The 26561-nt window shown below is 45.1% G+C and overlaps 1 protein-coding gene across 5 annotated transcripts in view; it reads left to right on the forward strand.

The window, feature by feature from the left end:
• The window catches only part of CLMN (calmin), a 125887-nt gene extending 105500 nt beyond the window's left edge, over positions 1-20387 (forward strand). For 3 of the 5 annotated variants that reach the window (XM_055288285.2, XM_055288288.2, XM_063645494.1), the window contains 8 exons: positions 665-858; positions 2077-2159; positions 7084-8709; positions 15221-15417; positions 17321-17381; positions 18001-18071; positions 18505-18601; positions 20186-20387. In XM_055288285.2, coding sequence (XP_055144260.1) covers positions 665-858; positions 2077-2159; positions 7084-8709; positions 15221-15417; positions 17321-17381; positions 18001-18071; positions 18505-18601; positions 20186-20350 — 2494 coding nt within the window. In that variant the 3' untranslated portion in view covers positions 20351-20387. Of the gene's footprint in view, positions 1-664; positions 859-2076; positions 2160-7083; positions 8710-15220; positions 15418-17320; positions 17382-17944; positions 18072-18504; positions 18602-20181 lie in introns of those variants that run through there. The other 2 variants (XM_055288287.1, XM_063645496.1) reach the window with 2 other exon arrangements.
• The last annotated feature ends 6174 nt before the right edge of the window (positions 20388-26561 follow it).

A 26561-nucleotide genomic window follows, 5' to 3' on the forward strand; every position in this document is an offset into this window, starting at 1 on the left:
CTTTTAAAAAGTTGAGGTAGCCTCCATTCTACAAAATAGAATGAAAGCTCTCTGCCCCTCACTTTTACAATGATGCTTTTATTTCTATTACTGATAATAGTAGCTGTCATTTAGTGAGTGGCTTTCTTGGGCTCCCAACGTTGCATATTAGGTTGACCCTATGACATGGCCGTCCTTCGGGGGCCAGGCTTGACTTCCCCCACAAAAGCCCCAGCAAGTTCACTGTGTGGAGTTTGAGGCTCAGAGAGGTAGGTGACTTGCCCAAGGCTGTGGCACTAGAAGCATAGAGGGGACAGCTGAGGTACAAACTTGTGTCTTTCTGGTTCCATTTTTATGGCACAACACATCCTTGTTATGTTTTCAGTGTCACTGATACAAGGAATGGTCTATACAGTTAGTCCTTTATGTGTCTGGGAATTGGGGAACCCAGGGTCCTATTTTGCCTCTTTGTTCAATGTATACCCTCCTATTCCATTTGGCTGGAAATGGAAATGTGAGTGGTTCAGGGCAGCTCTCCCATGCTCAGGGACGAAGGCATCTTCACCTGGCGAGGTTGGCAGCTCTGCCCCACTCAAAAACTCAGGCGGCTGCTGCATGCTGACCTTGCACCTTTGAGTCTGTTTACTAACCAGCATTCTGGCTGCTGCTGCTGTTTTTCCTTCAGGTATGGCGTGGCGGTGCAGGACTTTGCGGGCAGTTGGAGGAGTGGGCTGGCTTTCCTGGCCGTGATCAAGGCCATTGACCCCAGCCTAGTGGACATGAAACAGGCCCTGGAAAATTCCACACGAGAAAATCTGGAGAAGGCGTTCAGCATCGCACAGGATGCCCTGCACATTCCCAGGCTCCTGGAGCCAGAAGGTAGCAGTGGTTCTCTCCTTTCTTTCTAATAATTTTTTTTACAAATTTACCACTTGCTGTCCCATGTAGAAAATCTGGAAAATACAGAAAAATCTAATGAAGAAGATTTTGTCTCCTATATTTCTACCACTCAGATCATATGGATATTTTTCCAATATTTTATATGCCTCTAATTATATTTTTACATAATTGGTATCATTTACTGTATGTATAATTTTGTACTTTTTATTTAACATTATATCATAAGTATTTTACATACTGCTATAATGTATTATTATATATTTTTATTGGCTGCATAATAGTTCACCTAGTGGGCATACTAAAATGTACTTAGTGGCTGGGTGTGGTGGCTCATGCCTATAATCCCAGCACTTTGGGAGGCCGAGGTGGGAGGATCACCTGAGGTCAGGAGTTCAAGACCAGCCTGGCCAACATGGTGAAACCCCATCTCTACTAAAAATACAAAAATTAGCTGGGTGTGGTGGCGCAGTCTGTAATCCCAGCTACTCGGGAGGTTGAGGCAGGAGAATCGCTTGAGCCCGGGAGGTGGAGGTTGCAGTGAGCTGAGATCGTGCCACTGCACTCCAGCCTGGGCGACACAGCCAGACTCTGTCTCCAAAAAAAAAAAAAAAAAAAAAATGTACTTAGCTCTTCCACTACTGGTAGACATTGAGGTTGTTTCTGAAATATTTCCTTTTATATATAACAACACCGCAGTGAGCATCTTAGTAAATAAAGCTCAACGTGCATCCCAGATTATTTCCTTAAGGACCAGGTTTCATTAGCAGAATGACAGAGGGGGAGAGCCCCACCTGTTTAAAGGGTTTGGCTGTCTCTGTGAAGTTGCCTTCCACGTGGGTTAGGCTAACGTAGGACTCCATGTACCATATGTAGGCTGCCTGGTTCACCATCCTTGCCCATGGAGCCAGCAGTGAGCTGGCTGCTCACTGTGGAAGGGACTAAAACAGCAAGGAAGAAGGGACAGAATTTTGGGAATAAGAAGCCCTAGATTCTATATCCTTGCTTCTCTGTTCATCAGCCAGCTATGAGATTTCAGTTACATGATTCACCCTCTTTGAGCCTAAAGTTCCTCGAGTGGAAAATAAAGAGAAAAAAGCTTCAATGATCTGTGGGATTCTTCGCCATCAGGCATCCGAGAATACTATTGAAAGCGTGTGTGTTTGTATCTCCTGCTAATTCCTGTGTCTCTCTCGACAGACATCATGGTTGACACACCGGACGAGCAGTCTATCGTGACTTATGTGGCACAGTTTCTAGAACGTTTTCCGGAGTTGGAAGCTGTATGTTTGCTTTTCTTACCTTTAATTCAGACACCATACATTTCCATCTGCTGGCCATCAGACGAAGCATGGATGTAGGCGGCGTTGCTCTCTGTAACTAGCAGTCAAAATCGCCAGTTGCTCCCAAGTCCCTTGAGCACGGCCTTACCACATTTTAATTTCAGAATGATAGTAGTCCCCCTCATATGCAGGGGATACAGTTCAAGACCCCCAGTCGATGCTTGAAACTTTGGATAGTATCGAACCCTATATATACCATTTTTTTCCTATACATACGTATCTATGATAAAGTTTAATTAATAAATTAGGCACAGAAAGAGATTAACAACAACTAATAGTTACATAGAACAACTATAACCATGAGCCAACATCATTACTTTTGCAGTTTGGGGCCATTATTAAGTAAAATAAGGGTTATGTGAACACAAGCACTTTGATATCATGATGGCTGATGTCTGATCATGCAGACAGCTACTGCGTGAGTGATGGATGGGTAGCAGAGACGGCATGGATGTGCTAGACAAACGAACGAGTCAAGTCCCAGGCAGGACAGAGCAGGATGGTGAGAGATTTCATCCCACTACTCAGAACAGCACTCCATTTGAAACTTAGGAATTGTTTATTTCTGGAGTTTTCCATTTAATATTTCCAGACCACAGTTGACCATGGGTGACTGAAACCTTGGAAAGCAAAACCTCAAATAAGGGGGGAACTATTTATATGGAACATGCATTAAGTTTCAAAGCAGGATGGAAAGTGACGCCTCTCACAGGCCTCTTCCCATGACAAACTTTATTAAGATTATAAAAGATGCTTACTTGTAAAACGGATCTCCTTCTTGATTTTTTAGATGTCAGATGGAACATTTTAGCATCTACCAGATTTTTATCAGTGTTAAAAATCATAAAAGACAATGATCATTGAAAAGCTTGCCTTTTTATTTTCAGAATTCCAGATTATACTTGGTGACAGTTTTTTTGGGTACAGAATCACACCTTTTAGAAGTTGTCCTGGCCCTGTTGAACTCCCACCCAACCCATGCACAACCCCGAGATGATGATAATGACAGCAATGACAGCCTTTTCTTGAAGAATCCATTAGTAATTGACTGAACCCTTGCTCCTGGCTTAGGAGACTCAGAAATAAACTAGATGGCTGAGGTCCCTGGCCTTGTGGAGCTTTGTTGTAGTAAAGGAAACAGTTACAAGTGAGCAAAAACGTAACTTCGGGTAGTTATAAGTACCAGACAGAAAAAAAGAAAGCATAAAGAGTTAAAGGATGCTTGCAGGAGAGGGGAGCTGCTTTTCTAGCTGGCCGCCTTGCCCCTGTGTCTCTGGGCTGCCTGCCATTCCTTCAATCCAGCATGGCTCAGTATCATAATCCTCTTTTATAAACGAAAATAAGGATCTCAAAGAGGCTTAAAGACCTCTCCATAGTCATTCAGCTACCAAGCACAGAGCTGGGGTTTGGCCCCTCTATGTTTCCAAAGTTCAGCCTCTTGTTTCCCTTACAACATGCAGCTGAAACTGGGGCTCCGTTTTGTACGGAAGAGCTTCCCAGGATCCTCCATGCCGTGGCTTTCATCCTGGCCTCCACCCGTGTGTGTGTTTCCTGCCTGTCCCTGCATCACATATGGACCCCTTACAGGGTGCTTTGGAAGCAGGAATTCCTGGGCTGGAATGCCAGTTCTCCACTTGGAGCTGTGTGACCTCAGGCTGGCGACTTGACCTCTCTGATACACATCTGTATTGAATGTGTATCTATTGAATGTGTGTCATCTGTAAAATGGAAATATGACCCACATTTCAGGGTTATGTGAAGAATAAACAGTTACGTGAAGTACCTAGTACTGTGCCTGGAACAACAGTGGATGTTTAGCAAATAATGGTGACTTGGTCAATGGGTATAAAGTTACAGTTACATAGGAGGAATCAGTTCTGGTGTTTCTGTTGCACAGCAAGATGACTATAGTTAATAATAATGTAACCAGTGGCTCACATCTATAATCCCAACACTTTGGGAGGCTGAAGCGGGAGGATTGCTTGAGCCCAGGAGTTAAAGACCAGCCTGGGCAACAAAGTGAGACCCCATTTCTACAAAAAAGAAAGAAAGAATAATATACTGTGTATTTCAAAATGTCTAAAAGAGAAGATTTTAACTGTTTTCATTACAAAGAAATGATAAATATTTGAGGTGACAAATATATTGATTTCTCAGATTTGATCATTTTACAATGTATACATGTTTCACAACATCACATTATACTCATAAATGTATACAATTATTATTTGGGTCAATTAAAAATGTAAACAAAATCAGAAGAAAGGGATCCGGCCCTGCCAATACCTTGATTTTAGTCCATTGAGGCCTGTTTTGGATTTCTGATGTCCAGAACTGTAACATAACAAATTTTTGTTGTTTTAAGCAAAAAAAAAAAAAAAAAAGTCATGATTATTATTTTGCAATTCAATTTTCCTGGCCTGTTAACTGTATTTTGAAATACTAGGCATTGGGGCTTTCATTAGCCCTGAGCTCTTAATCTGTAGGCAGAGTTTGAAATCAACTAAAACATACGGTATTTGTGTGAGTCAAAGCTACAGCTAAAACTGAGCAAATCTGACACAGATCTCCCCAGTGCTGAGGTCAGAAACTGCAGATAGGAAAAGATTGAGCCAGAAATAATACCTGGAGAAAGTCATTCTGGTTCACAGAACATGGTGTATCACTGCAGAACAGTCTATTTACATCTACAAGGGAATACAGATGAGAATTCACAGCTTATCCAGACACGCAGTGAACTGTTCTTAACAATTCTGCTGAGTTAGTTCATTTCAGTAAACATTTGTTGGGCTCTGACCATGTACCACACATTGTTGCTAGCTTTGTGGCCCAGCCCATGGTTTCTTTTGGTAAATGTGCCATATGCGTTTGAAAAGAATGTGTCTTATGCAGTTAAAGAATACTGGTATTCTTTAATATGCTGTTAATATGTTAATATGCTATTCTAATATTCTATATTTATACTGATTTTTCCTGCTGTCCTGATCAATTAATGTAGGAGAGAAATGTTAAAAAAAACTGTAACTATGATTGTGAATTTATTTCTCCTCTTAGTTCTGCCAGTTTTTGTTTTATATATGTTGATGCTATCTGTTAAGTGCATAGACACAATTTATTATATTTTCCTGATGACTTGATTGCTTTATTTTTATAAAATTTCCCTCTGTCTTGAAGTGTGCTTTGTCTGATATGAGTATAGCCATAGCAGCTTTCTTACAATTAGTGCTTGTGTGATATCTTTTTCCATTTTTTTCCTTTCAGTGTATGTACACTTATATTTAAAGTAAGTCTCTTGTAAACAGTGTACAGTTGGGTCTTGTATTTATTCTGACAAACTCTGTCATTTAATCAGTACGTTTTTCATATGTTTATACGGGTTTAATCTACCATCTTGGTTATTGTTTTTCAATGGTCTGATATGTTCTATGCTCCATTGTCTTTCCTTCTTAACTTTTTGGGGATTATTCAAGAATTTCTTTTGTGTGCATTTATCCCCTTTATTGGTTTTTTAACCACATCACCTTGTTTTATCTTTTTAGTAGCTGTTCTAGTGATTATAATACTCATCTTTAACATACATCAGCTTACCTTAAATTAATAGACTACTTCAAGTACAATGCATATTTTACATATTTGTATATATTTTATATATATCACATATATAATTTTACTTCATCTCCATTACATTTGCTACTATATTGTCATTTACTTTACTTCTACATATGTTTTAATCCTCAATACTTTGTTATTTTTGCTTTAAATAGCTAGTAGGCTTTTTAAGAAAACTTTGAAGTAGTCTTTTATATTGACCATGTATTTACCATTTCCAGTACTGTTCATTCCCTCCTTTAGGCTTTATATCTGAGATTGTGTTCTTTGAGCCTGAAGAACTATTTTTTTTTGTATTGCTTGTAGCATAGATTAGTTATTCTAGAGTATTTGCTTGTGAATTCTAACACTGGGTCACATATGGGTCTATATCTAATGATTATTTCTTCTCTTGATTGTGGATTTCGTTTTCCTGCCTCTTCATGTCTTGTAATTATTTTATGTCAAACTTGGTATATGAAAGAACAATAGAGGTTGAAGTAGATGTCATTTTTTTCCCTCAGGAAATATAGCCCTTTCCCAAACAAGTGTGTAAGATGAGGAGCTGTCATTTTGATCATATCAGCGTCAATAGGAGCTATGTTGCAGTTTTATTTAATTTCTTCTCTCTGGTTTTAAATGATTTGAGGCTGAAGTCAATTCACTCTATTGGTGCATTGGGAGTCAAGTGCTGCAGTACCACAAAGTCATTTTCTGCTTTTCAGCCCTGCCCCTAGCTGGCTCTTACACAGCAAAATTCCTTGTGTGGGCTAATTAGTATGTGGAGAGAATTGCTTTTGTGTTTGGAGTCCTTCCAGATTCATTCCCTCATACCAGCCCACACAATCAATAAAGATTTGGCTGATCTTTCCTTATCTCAGGTGGATTAGCTCTTCTCCAAGTCCATACCCAGACTAGGCAACATGGTCCTCAAGCATGAAGTGGCTGACAATCTCTGCTCACTTTAGAAAGGATTGTCCTTCTTTAGAGCTTGGTTTATTGAGATTCCTTAATCCATAGCTTTTTAAAAAACTTGGTATTTTATATTTTTATTTATCTGATGTTTTCATATTTCATCAGGAACAAGAGTCTTCTCTAACCATTTACATCTTAGAACACTTTGCATTGGTTTGAAGTGGCTTTTTCCATTTTTGTTTGTGTTTTGGGAAAGGTGGATATGGGTTGTACTTAAACCCGCTTCTTATTCATGTTGCTCTGTGCTTTTTTTTGTTGTTGTTCTTTTGTTTTTGTTTGTTTGTTTGTTTTTGTTTTGCAGGAAGATATTTTCGATTCAGATAAAGAAGTTCCTATCGAATCCACTTTTGTTCGCATCAAAGAAACTCCTTCTGAACAGGAGAGCAAAGTCTTCGTTCTGACTGAAAATGGGGAGCGTACCTACACTGTTAACCACGAAACCAGCCACCCACCACCCTCCAAAGTCTTTGTCTGTGACAAGCCTGAGAGCATGAAGGAATTCTGCCTGGATGGTGTTTCCAGCCATGCACTGTCAGACAGCTCCACCGAGTTCATGCACCAGATCATTGACCAGGTCCTGCAAGGGGGCCCAGGTAAGACCAGCAACATCACTGAGCCATCTCCAGAATCCTCCATTTTATCATCCAGAAAGGAGAGCGGGAGGTCCAACTCTTTGCCAATCAAGAAAACAGTTCACTTTGAGGCTGACACCTACAAAGATCCTTTCTGCAGTAAGAACCTGTCCCTTTGCTTTGAAGGGAGCCCAAGAGTGGCAAAGGAATCATTGGAGCAGGATGGACATGTCTTGGCAGTTGAGGTTGCTGAGGAAAAGGAACAGAAACAGGAATCCTCGAAGATTCCAGAATCTTCCTCTGACAAGGTCCCTGGTGACGTTTTTTTGGTGGAGGGCACAAACAATAATTCTCAGTCTTCTTCCTGTAATGGCGCTTTAGAGAGTACAGCCCGCCATGAGGAAGAAAGTCACTCTCTTTCACCCCCAGGAGAAAATACTGTGATGGCCGATTCCTTCCAGATCAAGGTTAACCTGATGACTGTAGAAGCTTTAGAGGAGGGAGACTATTTTGAAGCCATCCCATTAAAAGCCTCAAAGTTTAACAGCGACCTAATAGATTTTGCTTCTACCAGCCAGGCTTTCAACAAAGTTGCTTCACCTCATGAGACAAAAGCTGTCGAAGATGCTGAGGCTTTTGAGAACGATGCTGAAAAACTGGGTAAAAGGAGTATTAAATCTGCTCCCAAAAAGAAGGATTCGCCAGAGCCTCAAGTTAAGATGGACAAATATGAACCTCATCAGGACTCCGGAGAAGAAGCTGAAGGCTGTCCTTCAGCCCCAGAAGAGACACCAATGGATAAAAAGCCAGAGGTGCATGAAAAGGCCAAGAGAAAGTCCACCCGTCCTCATTATGAGGAAGAGGGAGAAGACGATGACCTCCAGGGTGTGGGTGAGGAATTATCTTCCAGCCCCCCAAGCAGCTGTGTCAGCTTGGAGACCCTTGAGAGTCACAGCGAAGAAGGCCTGGATTTCAAGCCCTCCCCACCCCTCTCAAAGGTTTCCGTCATTCCCCATGACCTCTTCTATTTCCCACACTATGAGGTTCCCCTGGCTGCAGTTTTGGAGGCTTATGTAGAAGACCCGGAGGATCTAAAAAATGAAGAAATGGATCTCGAAGAGCCAGAGGGCTATATGCCAGACCTGGACTCCAGGGAGGAGGAGGCTGATGGCTCTCAGAGCAGCTCCAGTTCCTCGGTGCCAGGCCAGAGCCTCCCCAGTGCCAGCGACCAGGTGCTGTATCTCAGCAGGGGTGGTGTGGGTACCACACCAGCCTCAGAACCCGCTCCACTGGCCCCCCATGAGGACCACCAGCAAAGGGAGACCAAAGAGAATGACCCCATGGACAGCCATCAGGTACTCAACCATGGGATTTGGGAACCCTGGGTCCTGCCTGGGAAACTTGATAGTTCTTTCTCTGAAGCTCAGCTTCTTGCTCCATAAAATAGCGATGAGGGGGCTTCCCTTGGGACTCCCATGGTGCAAAATTCAAAGAGTCACCTGCTGTGAGGCTCGGGCAAATGCAGGGTTGGCACCTAAGAGTGAGCACCTCCTGAAATCCTGCACACGGGCACCTCACTGGCTTTCCCCCAGTCCTGGCCTTACTCACAGGGATGCTCTGAGGATCAAGTGAGGTCACCTTTGAGGGTCCAGCAGAGGAGGAGCAGAAATGATTTCAAAAGCAGTCATTGTCGCAGGGCAAGGGTTGAAAAACTAACCATTGCATACTATTCTCAGTACCTGGGCAGTGGGATCAGGAAAGCACATCTCCTTTATCCTGTTTACACACACATTTCTAACACAGAAACCAAAGATTAGTGCCCAACAGGAATAAGTCCTTTAAAACTCAAAAAAGCTCACCATCACTGATCATTAGAGAAATGTAAATCAAAACCATAATGAGATTCCATCTCACACCAGTAAGAATGGCGATTATGTCAGGAAACAATAGATGCTGGCGAGGCTGTGGAGAAGTAGGAATGCTTTTACACCATTGGTGGGATTGTAAATTAGTCCAACCATTGTGGAAGACACTGTGGTGATTCCTCAATTTGATTTCAGAACCAGAAATACCATTTGACCCACCAGTCCCATTACAAGGTATATGCCCAAGGAATATAAATCATTCTGCTATAAAGACATATATGCACACATATGTTTATTGCAACACTATTTACAATAGCAAAGACATGGAACCAACCCAAATGCCCATCAATGATAGACTGGATAAAGAAAATGTGGTACATATATACCATGGAATACTATACAGCCATAAAAAAGAATGAGTTCATGCCTTTTACAGGGACATGGATGAAGCTGGAAGCCATCATTCTCAGCAAACTAACACAGGAACAGAAAACCAAACACCTCATGTCCTCACTTATAAGTGGGAGTTGAGCCGGGCACGGTGGCTCATGCCTGTAATCCTAGCACTTTGGGAGGCCGAGGTGGGCGGATCACTTGAGGTCAGGAGTTCAAAACCAGCCTGGCCAACATGGTGAAACCTCATCTCTACTAAAAATAAAAAAAATTAGCTGGGCATGGTGGCGGGCGCCTGTAATCCCAGCTACTTGGGAGGCTGAGGCAGGGGAATTGCTTGAACCCAGGAGGTGGAGGTTGCAGTGAGTTGAGATCATGCCACTGCACTCCAGCCTGGGTAACAGAGCGAGACTCCATCTCAAAAAAAAAAAAAAAAAAAGAAGTGGGAGTTGAACAATGAGAACACATCAACACAGGGAGGGGAACAACACACATTGTTGGGGGGTGGGAGGCTAGGGGAGGGAGAGCATTAGGACAAATACCTAATGCATGCGGGCCTTAAAACCTAGATAACGGGTTGATAGGTGCAGCAAACCACCATGACGATGTATATCTATGTAACAAACCTGCACACTCTGTACATGTATCCCAGAACTCAAAGTAAAATTTAAAAAAAAACAACAACAAAAAGGAAAAAAAGCCAATAAAGGAAGAAACAAACAAACAAACTACAAAAAGTCCTTTAAAACTCAAGGCTGGAGTCAGCCTTCATGACCCCATCGCCCAGGTACTGAGAATAGTGTACTAACCGTTGGGTACTGCAGCCGGGGGAACCTCATAGTGTGGGAAACAGACGAGGTGGTGGGGAATGATGGAAACCTTTGAGAGGGGTGGGGAGGGCTTGAAATCCAGGCCTTCTTTGCTGTGACTCCCAAGGGTCTCCAAGCTGACACAGCTGCTTGGGGGGTTGGAAGATAATTACCCCAAGCTTCAGCATCATGCAATATACCTATGTGACAAACTTGCACATGTACCCCCCAAATCTAAAATAAAAGTTGAAAAACAAATATATATATATATATATATATTTTAATTGTTTTATTATACTTTAAGTTCTGGAATACATGTGCAGAACGTGCAGGTTTGTTACATAGGTATACATGTGCCATGGTGGTTTGCTGCACCCATCAACCCATCATCTACATTAGGTATTTTTCCTAATGCTATCCCTCCCCTAGCCCCCAATCCCCATAGGCCCCGGTATGTGATGTTCTCTCATAACTTACCACTAACATAGGCATTAGAAAGTTTAAAAAAAGAAAAAAAGTCATCGTAGCTAACATCTAGCATGCACTTAATGAACACTAGCCTGTTCTTCTGCAGTAACTTGGGAGAAACAGAAGAAACCCTCATGTTTGACTCCAGTTTTGATTTTTTTAAAGGACTTTTGCCTGTTGGGCACTAATCTTTGGTTTCTGTGGTTTGAAATTGGTGTGTAAATAGCATAAGGGGACATGTACTCTTCTGAGCTTGAGCAGCTGGTCACATTCTTATCTGCCACTTGTGTTCCCACTTCATCTGGCCCAGCAGCTCACAAAGGGCCACTGGAGTGATCATTGAAGGGGGGCGCCTGGGCCTGGCCTGATGGGGAGGCTTCTTCTGCAGATGCCACATTAGTAAGCTGCTCCCTGCTGCAGCACTGGGGATCCAGGAGGTAAGTCCGAAACCACGTTGGCCATGCCCTGCTGGATATAGTGCACACAGGGCACCCAGGGCAAGACAGCCAGGGAGGAGAAGGGCCTGGGCTCGGCCTCTCCAGCCCCTCCATGAGCTTACCTGCTTACTCATCCAACCCCATGGAAAGCAATGCATCTGGCACTGCCAGGAAGATAAAGAAAGAAGGAAAATCCTGCCTTCAGTGTCTAATGTGGGAGACAGAGTCCCCAGTAACTGTATTGTGAGAGAATGTGGCCTCAGCCATAAGAGATGGGCCCAGCAAAGGGATTCAGGGGTTCAATAGAAGGAGGCTCCCACCCAGATCCAGAAAGGCTGCATGGGGGTTTTGGGGAGGGGAGCCTAGAACTGGGGAGGGGGTTCTGGGTGGAGGGACTAAGGGTAGAGGTCCCCTAAGTGCAGGAGCCAGGTGGGAAAGTGACCAGCTATTTCAGATTGCATCGGCTCTGCCTCTATCTCAGACCCTTCCCCAGTCTCTCACTGTCCCTCCTCCTCAGCTCAAGTTGCGGAGGGATGACCCTAAAGCACAAGTCTCATCTTATCACTTCCTGACTCCTGTCTCCAGGATAAAGTCTAAATTTCTTAGCATGAACTCCAAGACTCTTCCCTCTCTAACCTGGCCACCCACCCGTCTTTGTCTCCCTCCCCTCCAGCCAAGCCAGCATCCTCCCAGACCCCCAGACACCCAGGCTCTCCTCTGCCTCCAGGTGTGACTGGGCTGGTCCTACCATCTGGGCAAGCAGTTATTCACCCTTCAAAGCCAATGCAAATGGCACCTCCTCCCAGAAGCCCTCCCACCTCCTCCCCAGGCAGAGCCATTGCTCCCTCCCTGTAGCTGATCACATTTTTGACAATCTCTCCTTGAGTGCTTACTGATTTGCATGGGCTTTGTTTTTCTCTCCCGGGAGAGTGTGGACATTTGTGTATTGATCTTTGGATGCTAGAGACCAGCATAGTGCCTGACAGGGCCTGCCAGTGCAGGGGACAAAGGTTTATTACACGATGGTTTTGGGGGCATACAGCAAATGGAAGGTAAATGAAACACTGAGATACATGACAAAGCTCTGGCTCATCAGAGCCCAGTGAGGGGCCCAAAGGACTGGAGCTGACTGGAGGATTGAGAGAGGCTTGCACCCTGCGGGAGCTACAGAAAAAGTCGGGTTCAAGTAGGCTTTTTTAAGTTTAAGTTCATTGATAGTTGAGTCATTGGTGTGAATGAGTGGGATAGAAGACCTAGAAGATTAGTTGAGCCAATAAAGAGAATAAGGGAAATTAATATAAGGGATCAGTTTTGTCCTAAAAGACACTTCGGATTTTCGCTAGGCCAGAAGTGGGGGGCTGGTTTTATTCAGTTTACCAAATCCGAGCAATGAGGAGTGCCTGCCTAAGCCCTAAGAGGAGCAGCATCCTCAGGCCGAGGGCCACATGGGCAAGGCTGCACACTCCGTGTTTGCCAACCATGGAATGGACAGGAAGAGGGCTGGATGGCTCTGCAGGTGCCAGGGACCACGCCTGCCATCTTCCCCCTCTTCCCCCAGGGAGAGGAACCCAGTCCCCCACTTGCTCCCATGGCCTGCTGTGTGCTGACTTCTCTGAAGTCTCAAAATACATAAATAAATACATAAATAAAAAGTAAAATAAAATGACGAATTAGCGGTTTGCATCCTCCTTCCTGGCCTATTGGATGTGGCCTGTGAAAATGCAAATGTGGCAGTTCGTTCTTGAATGCTTTCCTTCCAGCAATTGCCAAAAGCAGAGAGTGCATGTGTCGAGCACCTGGACAGGTGATTTGGGGTGTGACTGAAAGAGCCCTGGGTTGCAGTGGTAGAATCAGGATATCTAGATTTGAACTCCATCTTACATGGATCTCACTCTTGGTGAGAGTGTGGGCAGATGAGCTCCCTTGGGTGCAGTGTGGGAATGAAATCAACACCGTCTGCCTCACTTGGCTCCGGTCTGCTGCCTCACCTGCCCAGCAAGCACTGCCCACTGATCCCCAGCCCACCTTGCAATTTGCTCCCAAGTGCAGCCCTTGCCTCAATCCGTGTGGGTGAGCGTAGGGAGAGGGTACAGCCCGTTTGATGAGGAGCCCAAGGTGAGATCTGGGAGTCTTGGGTCCTGGCAGACAAGGAGACGGGATGAAGCATTTCTCTGACACTTTGCCTTCCTTTAAAAAAAAAAAAAAAAAAAAAAAGAGGCTGGGAGCAGTGGCTTACGCCTGTAATCCCTGCCCTTTGGGAGGCTGAAGTGGGTGGATCACCTGAGGTCAAGAGTTCGAGACCAGCCTGGCCAACATGGAGAAACCCTGTCTCTACTAAAAATACAAAAATTAGCCAGGCGTGGTGGCAGGTGCCTGTAATCCCAGCTACTCCGGAGGCTGAGGCAGAAAAATCACTTAAACCTGGGAGGTAGAGGTTGCAGTGAGCCAAGATCATGCCACTGCACTCCAGCCTAGGAGACAAAAGCAAGACTCCATCTCAAAAAAAAAAAAAAAAAGAAAGAAAGAAAGATATTTTCCCAGCCAAAGGGACTAGAAAATGGCAGGTTTTTCTTCTGGTCTTGAAAAAATAAATAAGCCCTCTGCTTGTTTCATCTTTCAAAAACAGTAGCATTTGACCATGATGAGGGCAGCCTGTGAGACTATCATTTCAGATTGCTGAGCACAGCTTGTCATTCCTGCATGGAGCTTTGTTCTCCCAGGGCACAATGGCCTGGCCGCTCTAATGCTCTTATTCTGACACCTGTTGAACAGGTTCTTCCAGCCCCTAAAAGAATTCTTGAGAGGCGGCTCCAACAATGACCATGCTCCTGCGTTTCACTCGGGAGCCTTGCTGACGGGTTTCAGAGTGCCTGGTGCAGACAGAGGTCAAAGAATCTTCATTACCAAATACATGCTAGACATGTTGCACTACCATCCACCTTTGGCCAAAGGCACAGTGACGATGGCATCCCGAAAACTGTACACCTGCCTGTGCGTGTGCCTTTCCAAACCTATAGGCCACCTTTGCACCCTTTGGCCCACCTAGCTTCCAGGATTTATTCTTTTGTTTAAATGGATGATGGTTGTGAAGGATTCAACCACTGCTCACTGTAAGAGCCCTTCTCTTCCTCCTTTCTTTCTTTCTTTCTTTCTTTCTTTCTTTCTTTCTTTCTTTCTTCTTTCTTTTTCTTTTCTGTTTTCTTTCTCTCTCTATCTTCCTTCCTTCCTTCCTTCTCTCCTTTTTTCTTTTTTTCTCCTTTCTTCTTCTTGTCCTTTCTTCTTCCTCCTCCTTCTTTCTTCTCCTTCTTCCTCCTCCTCCTTCTTTTCTTCTTCCTTCTTCTTCACAGGGTCTCACTGTGTCATCCAGGTTGGAGTGCAGTGGCATGATCTTGGCTCACTGCAACCTCTGCCTCCTAGGCCCAAGCAATCCTCCCACCTCAACCTCCCAAGTAGTTGGGACCACAGGCACCACTACACACAGCTAATTAGAGACATTATTTATAGGAAATCCTGTGGAATAGTGGGATGTGGTTAATAATTATTGTACCCATTTCACCAACAAATAAACTGAGGCTCAAAAAGATAACATCAGTCACTCAAGGTCACAGAGTTGACTCAGCCAGGATTTGAAATCAGATTTTGCCGACTCTAGAACCTATATTGTTTTAACTCCATCAATTTGTAGCATTTGAAGTCTGTACCAGGGGCTGGAGTTGGGGTGGACTTGTCTCTCATGCAGGCTGTGCTGCAGGGGATTCATGAAGAGGATCAGGGAACAGGCAGAATTGGAAGGGATGCCCTGGCTGGGCCTGGGCAGAGCACTGCTGGGTGATGTCACCTACTTTACACTGCAGCATGACATACTGACTTGGATTTGGTTGTTCTGTCTTTCAGTCCCAGGAATCCCCAAACTTGGAAAACATAGCAAACCCTCTAGAAGAAAATGTAACGAAAGAATCAATCAGTAGTAAAAAAAAGGAAAAAAGGAAACATGTGGACCACGTAGAAAGTTCACTATTTGTAGCACCAGGAAGTGTTCAATCCTCAGATGACCTAGAAGAAGACACTAGCGACTACAGCCTTCCTTCCAGGTATTTTATTCATCTCTTTTCACCCTTAAGGTGGAGCCAGAGAGTTAGAGAGTCATTTGCAGTTTCTGATTTGATGGGGTGGGAGGTGCAGGCATGGGATTGGACAGCAAGGGAAATACAGCTTCATACACAATCCTCATTCTCTACACCTGGGTTCCCCCACCCATCCTCATCATTACCAGACCTCATAAGGAGCAAAATGGGAAGGATGGGAAGCTTGCCTTCTCTCCTCAGTCTTCAAACCTTTGGGTGGAAGCTGGCAGTGAGCAGCGGATGGCTGAACCATAGGTAGGTGTGGGGGTGAATGCGGTAGACTTGGAGCCTCTGCTGGCTGCCTTCTGGCACCCAGGCAACTGCAGGTTGACCAAACTTCACTTTATAAGCATCTTAATGGCTTCAAGCATATCCACCTTTCCACCAAGGAGACCATTAATGTCTGGCGCGTGGAAGCTGGACATCTCATTAATATTATGGCTTCTTCCACAATTCCCATTCCAAGGAAGTAGGGATGCTTGATTTAGCTTGGGAGAAGGAGGGAGCAGGGAGGATAATGAGATTTAACTGATCTACAGGAATCTCATAGCACACCTCTGCTCTGTCACTCCAAGGCCACCAGATGAGCCAGATTTGTCCCAGGGAAAATGTATAACTGCTGAAAATCAGAAGACCCTGGTCTCTCCCCTCTCTCATCATCACAATAGTCAGTCAGTGTTTCTCAAGCCCTTACTGTGCCCAGGCACTTCACATTCATTTTCTCATTCATTCTCACATCACCTGTAGACACATTGGTGGGACTGTGCTTCATATGGCAGACAAAGAAGGTCAGGGGGCCAGGTAACTTTCCTAGCTTAGGGATTCTTGGACTCAGATGTGTCCCACTCCACAGTCCACATTCTTTTTGTGCCCCCTTGTTGTCTGTGATGATGTGAGTAATACAGGCTGCAACAGAAAATTATTGAGATACGCATTTGGGGAGAGGCAGGGAGAAGCCCATACAGACAGAGCCAGAGGAGTTGCTGGCAGATGCCTGGCTTTCCACCTCCCTCTGCCTTGCTTCTGTGCCTGGACCTTGGGGAAACGGAGGCAGGGGGAGGAGGGCCAAGGCACAACAGAAGGCTGCTGCCCACTTGGCCTTTGACTCCCAGCGTACCTGTCCCTACCCCTGAGTGTGACTGCCTAGCAGTCATCTATGATCTTCGCGTGTCGCTGGGCTCTGCTGTCAGTGCAGGTGAGCACTTTGGACAGACAGCCCAGGGGATTTGCCCAACTGCTCAGCTTCTCCCTAAGCAGGTTAATTCTCAAAGAATCCTTGAGCAGTCACTGTGCAATGGAGTCTGGTAGGCCTGGGGACTTCAGGAGAGGGAGAAAGAGGTCAACCACAGGGATGATTCAGGTGGGGCTCCATCCTTCAAGGAAATAGGACATTACCCTCCATTCCGCTAGGACTGGGTGGAACATGAAAAGTGCGAGGCAAGCATTCCCACTTGCACATTTTGGACCTCAGAGGCAGGTAGAGAGAGTTGGGGCAGCCTGGTCTAGGCCCAGGTCCGACTAATTGCAGAGAACCTCTGGTGAGTCCCAACACATCAGGATGCTTGGGTTACTTCCTGCTCCAAATGCTTTGATTTTTAAGAATATGTGGCTTGCTTTCTATTTAAAATCCTGACTTTGATTTTTCTTGTAGATGAAGGCCCAATGTGTGTATCACTAATATCCATCCTATTTGTAAGCACTCTCCAACCAAAGTAGGCGTATTAGATAAAATCTGTCATTTCTGTCCCTGGGTGTGAAGTTGTCACTTGCCTAAATCCATATGTGGAAACCCCAGGATGGGGGTGACCGTACAACTGAGCCATGAAGAGCTCCAGGTGGTACCAATTCAAAACATGTGTTTGTTTTTCAGGACTAGTCACAGTGACTCCAGCATTTACGTTCGACGACATACTAATAGGTCTTCGGAATCGGTTAGTATGTGAATTTCTTCTCTTTCCGCACGGCCCCTGCTAATCAATTCCTTTCCATCCTTCCTCCTCCCCAGCCCAGAGCTTTGAAATTACTGACGTGCAACAGCTATACTTTTGGATAGAAGACAAGCAAATTGAAACCTTGTCATTAAGCACAGTCCAATCTGATATCCAGTTTGGGCAATAAGGGATGTAAATAAAGTGATGATTTTAAAGCCCAAAGGCCTCTTTGTTATAAAAATGCATCCGAAATGCCCCACCTGGACCCCCCGCACACACACCCAGAAGGATCACGTTCAAAGACAGAGCTGCAACATGAGTCAAGGTCCGATGGACAGTTGCACATGCTTAGTAGCAGATGTGTTAGAACCCGGAGCAGCACACCCCAATTCGGGTTCCGGGTGGTGGGGTCTCTTGCGCTCACAAGGGAGGGGCTTGGGGGAGGAGGTAGAGGAATGTATATTGTTTAGCACTTTGATTTTGGATCTAGATGCTGACAGTATTGAGAAATGCCCGGCACGCTCGGCTTTGTGTGTTTAAAATCGTTTTATTTTCTGTTTCAGAGATTTCATCTTTACTAATTGGGTTGCGGGGGTTTTGTTTATAAATTTCACTGTAGGATCATTTTAGCTATGTTCAATTGAGGAACGCAGCAGATCTGGATGACAGAAGAAACCGAATGTTAACCAGGTTGGTGGCTTTACTTCAGGTTTTGTGGGGGTTGTAATAAAATGTTTCTACATTCTGCAGCCTGCCTTACAGGGGTGGTTATTCTCCCACTGCTTTGTAGATAACAGTATTAATAATTTGGGATAATGCAAGAAAATAACTATTCCAGAGAAAATGATGTAAACTGGATATGAGTAGAAAGGAAAAGTAGATATTAATTAACACTGATGGGCAGGGCCTGGTTCCGAAAATGAGTCAGTTTAAAGACGGGTTTGGGTTCTGAGCCTGCAGCTGTGTTTGAATGAGTGGTATAGAGTATAGGGTGGTTTAGTGGTATAGGGTAGTTAGCAAAGGGAGGGCCAGGCAGGAGAAGAGGTGGTGGTCTCGTGAGGCTGTGTGTCCCCCGCCAATGCTGTAGCCCCTGACGCCTGTCCATTCCCTGTCGCCACTGCAGGTACAATACTCAGAAGCTCACTGAGCTGATTTTACAATTTTATGGCATCAGAGCAGACATGAAGAGGGAAAGCAAACATGCCAGGATGTCTATGAAAGTATTTCTTGCTGTCGGAGAACTGTTGGCCTAGCCTAATGTTGCTGAATTGCTGGAAACTTGCCCATTTAAAACATAAAACCAGAAAAACTTCTCAAACTCTTACAATTCTGAGACGTCCCCATTCCTGTTGAAGTCATAGAGTTGCTTTATTAAGTTTTTATTTTTAAAAATTTTTATTTACTCGCCACAGATTTGAATTGGCTTGGAAGGATTTAGATTACTGGAATCGGAAGCCTCTGTCTGAAAATTACCAGACACCCAAAAGTGTGGTCCTTAGAATCCCATCCCTCTGGCTGCTAAAAAAGAAGCAAGACAGCTTCTTTCCCCTGCCATGAAATGGAAATACTAATTCAAGTTTTCAGCTAGGCTGGATATGCTCATAGGAAAATAATCCTTTTTGCTCTTATGAGATAGAGGCGTTGAAAATGGAACCTGTAAAGTTGAGAAATGCAGTCATGTTTTCGGTTTTCTACATTGAGCATTTATTACCTTTATAATAAAAAATATGGTTTAGGCTGCGTGTGGTGGCTCATGCCTGTAATCCCAGCACTTTGGGAGGCCAAGGAGGGAGGACTGCTTGAGGCCAGGAGTTTGAGACTAGCCTGGGCAACACAGAGAGACCCTGTCTCTATAAAAAGTATATAGTTTAACTTGTTTCTGTGGACAGCTTTTTAAAGAAGATCATGATGTGGGTATTTATCATTCAGTATGTAGATGGTGGCGGATGTTTAATCCCACCCTGCCCCTCGCTCCTGCTATCAGGAGATAGTTCTGGGACAAGTGGTTTTAGCCTCTCGTAATCTCCATTACACGGCACAAAACCACCCTAAGAAGCTTACGCTGCAGGCTTCTCTACATGCAGCTCCAAGCAGAGGCCCCAGCCCCAGGCAAAACCTTCTGGGCTTCCCTATTATCCGCCAGGCAAAATTGAAATGACATTTTAACACTACCGCCTATAAAATAAAAGCAGGAAGTTAAATCTGACTGAAATCAAATCTAGTAATTATTTTAAAGGTAACATTCCAAAGCCAAAACAAAACTGTGGGGAATGGGAGAGGTCTTTGTTTCTTTGTTTCTTTGTGGTAGATGATTTAAATGATCCGCTATTAGGGACACTTCATCCCTTAGATGACCTATGCGTTACTAACAAATAGCAGCGAGCGATCAGTGTCTAACTCCGTGTCACTCTTTGAGAGCACTGTGGCATCAAGAAAGGTGTCCCAGGAGACCTGGCCTAGGCGCCAGCTCTGTCGCCAAGTAATTGCATGGCCTCGGGCAAGTCACTCCATCCCTAAAGCCTCAGTGTGTCCATCTGCAGAATGGGGCTGCCAGCTCCTCCCACCTGATGTTAAGGAGATGAACGGAGTGTGTGCAAAAGCTCGAGGGGCTGCCTGGATGGCCCTACCCACTGCCTTGGGCCAGTACACACAGTGTGGGGCTTACCTGGACACGGTGCTGGGGAGCCTTCAGGTCTTCAGGCGGGAAGTGGGGGCCGGGGAGAGATGGGCAGCACTGGGTGGGGTCCGCTTTCCTGGGAACCCGCTTGGTAACTGCCTTTCCTCTGTGCTTCTTCTGTAGGAAGGCCAACAGCTCAGGAGAAGCCATGTCACTGGGGAGCCACAGCCCGCAGAGCGACTCCCTGACACAGCTTGTCCAGCAGCCAGATACGATGTATTTTATTCTCTTCCTGTGGCTCCTGGTGTACTGCTTGCTGCTCTTCCCACAACTGGATGTTAACAGGCTCTGATACGTGTGTCTGGATAATAAAAAAGACAGGACCCTGATCAGGGGCGGGGTTACTTCATTTTATTTTGGGTTCCCAGTGGGGCACTTCCACAGACAGTTGAGGACCTCTGAGGAAACTTAGACCCCCTTTCTTGCTATTGTGGTTTTTTTTTTATTATTATTCAGGTTTCTTTTTTTTTTCTGGACGACCTGAGCATGCTTTTTTCTTTGGCTGTGTACTCAAAACTCGGGCATGCAGCTGGATACGTAGGTGGGGTTTTGTCCTTGTGTGCCTTGCTGGGTTGGATAGGGAGCATTGTTAGTGATCATTAGCCCGCCTGGATCTTAGCACACCCCACATGCAGGTTCACATGCTGGATGAACTCCAGTTTCTTACCTCTCAGATGAAGGGCTGCTTGAAGAGAAAGAGGGTGGGTACCCCAGGCCGAGCCCCAGCTGGGAAGAAAGCTGCCACGTTTTCCTCCAAGCGTGGGTGTTTGAGAGAAGGTGCTGGGATCCATGTACCTGTTGCAGTCTGGTAACTAGTTGCATTCACTAGGGGAAATCCGAGCAGCCGGCTCTGTGCAAGCACATCCAGGAATGGCAGAATCCAGAGAGGAAGGTGAAAGCGTGTTGAGAGCCAGTGTGTGCTCTTTTTCACCCCGGTTTTTTGTTGTTGTTTTTTTGTTTTGTTTTTTGTTTGAGGGCAGATGCACTTGAAATTCAGTTTTCCATTGATTGGATTGAGATAGAACCATGATTTTCAAACCAGATTGCCAGGGCCCAGCAGGGCCCTATAAAAGCCATGAGGAGTAGCTGGGCTGGAATCAGCTCCCAGCGGGGCTGGAATCAGCTCCCAGCGGTGCTGGAGCTGGGTGGTGGGGCAGCTTCCTGCCCACGAAAGCTTTGGTGCACACCTTCCTCAGAATGCATGTCTTGGAACGGGCATTCTTTGTCACTTGTAATGGGTTTCTTGAAGAGGCTTTCTGGACAGCACTCCGGGAGCAGGCCAGCACAGGAGGTTTGTGAAAGAAGAGGTGTCTCTAGCACCCCTGCCACCAGTCTTCCTCCGCCCCGGGCTCCCTCTGCTCTCTCCTTCCTGCCAAGACTCAGGTCCATGGCGAGTCTCTGCATTGGTTCCTCCTCCCCTTGCTCTCCCCTTCAGAAAGCATGTACCAGGCAACCCTTATAAAATCACACATGAGTCAGGAGGGGACTCAATGAGCATCTTGTCTAGCTGAACCCAGAGATACAGAGCAGCTTGACCAAGATTATATAGCCAACCAGGGGCAGACTTGCAGTGAGCACACAGGCACCTGATGCCCTGTCCAGAGCTGTCACCCCTTGTAGGAAACTTCCACCGGGCACACCAGTGTCCTGAGAAAAAGATAAAATGACTAGATTAAAATGTCCACATTCAAACAAAACCAAAAATTTTAGACCAACTATCGACATTTGTTTTGTTCTTGTATTTTTCCCATGAGGAATTCTTATTCACCTTCAAGCTCATCCCTGATTCCTTCTGAAACACCCTTGACAGCTGCAACAGCTTGTCATTTGACATACCAGCGTCGCTGTTACTCCAGGAATCACGTTTCCTTCTTTGCTAGCCAAGGACTTGCTCATTTCAAGTGCTGGGTTTCAAGTTTACAGAATTCCAGCATGGCCAAAAGAATTTACATAGCACATCTGAGTCGATGACAGCCAAAATCTGGCCTCTAAACCAGTCTGATTATAGTCTGTCTCCCCTCCTGAAAGAATTTCAGCCGTCCAAGCAGAAAGCTGCTGGGAGCTTGGAGTGATTCCATCTGGAAGGCCAAGAGCCCCATGGAAAATGAGCTAATTAATGAGCTCCCTGGCATCAATGAAAGCTCAAAGGTACAGATAATAAAGATTATGTGATAGTTTATAACCCTGGGCACCATGCAGTCCTCGCCTAAATTAGATGCTCGAAGAGCCTGGGAAGAGCCAACCCAAATGTGAATCATTTCATTTTATGGGTCTAGACCTTGTTCAGAAAAACCTCTGCAGGATACTTCTCTCACCTATTACAACTTGTAATATTGTTTAAAACATCTACTGGCATGATGCCTGAAAGTCATTTGGTTCAGGTTGGCAGTCAACTGATTTTTTGAAAAGGAAAAAAAAATCTCATTTGAGTATAGGCTTCTATGGAAGAAGCTGGATATAGAAAATGGATGTGGAAGTCTGCAGGACAAACCACCCCATTGCTTGTAATTTTTTTTAAATTAAAAGAAATACAATAAGGCTTTTAACAAGAACTAGCAGTCCCCTAAGTCTCGCTGGTTAGAAGTAACCACTTTCAACTCCCTTATGTTTGCATTTCTACATAACGTGCTTACACTTTATTTTTTAATTTAGAAACATCTATTGGCTTGCTGTCACAGTAGAGGAGGATTTCACTCTTACCATACCATGCTTTGGTTTTCCAGTATAGCTAGATCACATCATTTAGTACATTTCTATTAGGTGTTGACATTAACTGGAGCACTTAAGGATTGTTGACTCCCAAGCCCAGCAGTGTGTTATGGTTACATGTCCTTTCTCCTCCAAATGTCCCTCTTAATTTGCTATTCTCTCTCTTTATTTTATTTTTTTTTTTGGTGTGGCACATTCTTTAATAACTTCCTGAGGAGGAGAACATGGGAAGTAAATATGGTTGTAAATATTTTGTGATTTTTGCATGACTTAAGATGTCTGTATTCTGCCCTTAACAGAAATGTGGCTGAGCATAGAATGACAGGTGGAAAATAATACCCTTCCCTAGCCCCTCCCAAGCGTGCTGGTTGAGATTTCTGATGCCATTCTGATTCCCATACCTTAAAATATGTGACTTAGGTTTTTTTATCCACCCTTCCTGGAAACATTTAAGATCTCTTTATCCTTGGTGTTCTGAACTGTCATGATGGTGTTGTATCCTGGGTGTTAAACCTTGTGCTGGGCCTTCATGGGAAATTTCTTAAATTTTCTTGTGATTACTTACATTCTTTCTTCCTGGACCACCTATTATTTCAATGTTAGACCCTCCCTACCCCCAGGCTGATGCTCTAATATTTTTTATCTTTTCTATTTTTCATCTATGTTTCTGCTGCTTTCAGGAAGAATTATTCATTTTTATCTTCCCAATCTGAAGGTTTTATTGAATTTTTATTTTCCAAATTAACAAAACCTTTGGTCATTATCCTGTCTTTGTTTTCTAGTGTCCAGCTCTTGATGCGTGGATGCAGATTTTGTCTCTCTGTGGACGTTACTGATCGTGGTCTGAGGGGAAGTTCTTTTCTGCTCCCTGTGTTGCCCTCATTTTCTCTGAGTTCTCTTTATTTTGCTGGTCTCAGTCTCTATCTTTCACGTTGTAAATTTTTCTCAAATATCTGGTGATCCTGTGGATCTGTTCGTGTTTAAGAGTGAGGCCTCCAAAAGCTGATTGGAAGTTTGTGTGCCAGCTGGTGAGCTTTTCCACTAGGGTCACCAGGTGGGCAACTGGACTCATCATTGGAGAATGCTGCCTGTCAATATTTGCAGGTGTTTTCTCTGGGGCTCATTCTGTTTCTTTAGAGATATTCCCACTACTCTCCTTCCTGGGAAACAGGGGTATACACAGGGCTTTTAGCCTACGCTGAGCCCTCATGTGGTTTCAAAAACGGTGTCCCATCTGGGCAGAAGCCCCCATGAGCACTTGGCTTGACTGGCGGAGGACACCTTTTGCCCCTTCCTCCAGACATACCCAGCCCTGAGCTTGGACAATGCTTGAGGAACAATGAAAAGGCTAGATTTTAACTCCTAATTGCCCTCTTTAGCCAGGTGCCTCTGTGCAATGCACAAACTTTAGGGTCATATCCAGAGACCCTGGTCTATACTCAGTGTGCCCGAGTCCTGACCGCTGAGCAGGCAGCCTCATCACCTGTAAGTATTTAGACTTTCATTAAGTTGCTTCCACCTTTGCTGTGCCCGGTGTCCTTGAGTCGGAGCTGCTCTGATTTCTCCATGGAGTAGGAGCACAGTGGTCATCTGGCTGCATGGGAAGGACAGGGGACATCAGAGCCAATAAATGCCCTGGTCTTCAGCCCCATGTCTCACCCCATCCCTCCCATTCCAATCCCCAAGCCTCTCCTGGAGGCCACAGGGCATCTCTGCTAACCACTGTGTGGCCTCCCCTCTGCAAGCATGTGGTTTTAGGATCCCCTACCATGCTCACTTCTCCATCAGTTCCATTCCTGCATAAATAGTTTGCTAGCTCTTGCTTACTGTTCTCTTCTGTATCCCTCTGTGTTCATGGTTGTATTAATATAACTTTCATTGCTCTGCTCCTATTTTCATGGGGTTTCATGAGGGAAGAAACGGGCTCATGTGTTCAGTATACCACCTTGATCCATAAACCCAATTTGAGTTTTCTCACTGGTTGCTTAGGGGCCTTGCTGCTCTGACTGGTTTGTGAATGTGCCCTGAGTCCAGCTGGGACTGTAGCAACATTCATCTTGTTGAGCTGTGGTCTGCTAAGTGATTTTGTGTAATGCTGTGCCAAGTGCAGGAGAGGGTTAAATAGCATGGCTAAGCTCTGCTTGAATGCCATGATTAGTTATTACCTTCCTTCCTTCCCCCTGGTTTTGCTGCCTATTGTCAGTAAATGATCTTAGATCTCCTGCCTCCCCAAAGATATAGTCTATGTGGTGGTCTGGGTTCTAGGTTTTCTTTACCACCCTTGCTTCATTTAAGAAACAGAAAACTGGCTAGGCACAGTAGTGGCTCACACCTATAATCCCAGCCCTTTGGGAGGCCAAGGCAGGAGGATCGCTTGAGGCCAGGAATTCAAGACCAGCCTGCACAACATAGCAAGACTCCATCTCTACAAAAAGTTAAATTTAAATTAATGGTTGCATACACTTATAGTCCCAGCTACTCAGGACGATGAGGCAGGAGAATTGTTCGAGCCCAGGACTTCAAGGTTACTGTGAGCTATGATCCTGCTATTTCACTCCAGCCTGAGTGACAGAGCGAGACCCTGTCTCAAAAATAAACAAGTAGTCCACACAGGTGTTTGCCAGCAAACAGCGCGGATTCTCTGTTGAACGTGGCCAACATTTCCTCGTCGAAGTTTGTATCTTGCCATAGTTGATGATCAGGTGGTCGGGGCTTCCTGGTCAGACCTCACCTTTGTGGGGAGATGTTCTCCCACCAAGGCTTGGAAGCCGGACACTCTCGCTGCCCCTTGGGCAGCACCCAGAACATGGGCTTCTCCATTTCTGAGGTTCAGCATAGTTCACCCCACCCTCTTCCCATGCAGTGCATGCCTGCTCTTTGTCAGGATGGAACAGAGGGAAGGCAGACGCACTGGGAGCAGCCTGTGTAGTTGATCTCTGTAAGTCATAGACTGTTCAAAAACCTCAGGAATTATGTAAGCGTTCAGTGCCTCATTTAAGAGATGAAAAACTGAAGATTAGAAAGAGGAAACGACTAGTCGCCCTGCTAGTTGATGACCTCCAGATAGCCATCTTCATTCCCAGTTAAGTTTACTACAAAAGCACAGCCTCAGCTGCTGAAGCTAACCTCCCTACCCACCATCGCTAGGGACTCAGAACACCATGGAGCTCATCTCTCCAACAAAAGTCAGAATTAGCAAGTACAGATGTGTCTTACGAAAATGTCAGAATCCATCATGGCTGCTTTGGTGAGGAGCTGTTCTCCTGTGGTCATGCCATTGGAAGGCAGTTGTATGATGAGAATGCTTTCACATGAGCTCCGATTTTCTTAACTCTCCAGAAGGACTTCAGAAGCCTTTGGAGTTTTGAGACACGGCCTCTCTCTCCCTTCTGCTTGGAGACACCTTCCTGGGGGTCTCCACTGCATTCCCCGCCGGTATTGCTCTGTGGAGCCTTGTGCCCTCAGGTCCCAGAAATGGGCTGTGTGGGAGCTTCCAGTCAGCCTGATATCTCGGGACCTTCTCAGCCAGGAAATGAGACTGCACAAAGCCCTGCGAGGCCCAGGTGTGTTATTTCTCCTTCCCCGACATTGCATAATCACTGCTGACACAGCATTTGGGGAAGATTTAACGTCTTGGGCCAGCAGCTGCCATCTGGAACCATCACCACATAGCAGGTTGTTCTGTCCCATCCAACTGGTGAGGGGGCCGCCCTAATGACAAGGTCCAGGACCTGGGTTGGGTGGTGGGAGGCTGGGAGCTGGCGTGGGCGTTATCGTGCTTCTTTGCTGAAAAT

This window comes from Symphalangus syndactylus, chromosome 8 (genome assembly GCF_028878055.3).
Source record: "Symphalangus syndactylus isolate Jambi chromosome 8, NHGRI_mSymSyn1-v2.1_pri, whole genome shotgun sequence".
NCBI classification, from domain to species: Eukaryota; Metazoa; Chordata; class Mammalia; order Primates; family Hylobatidae; genus Symphalangus; species Symphalangus syndactylus.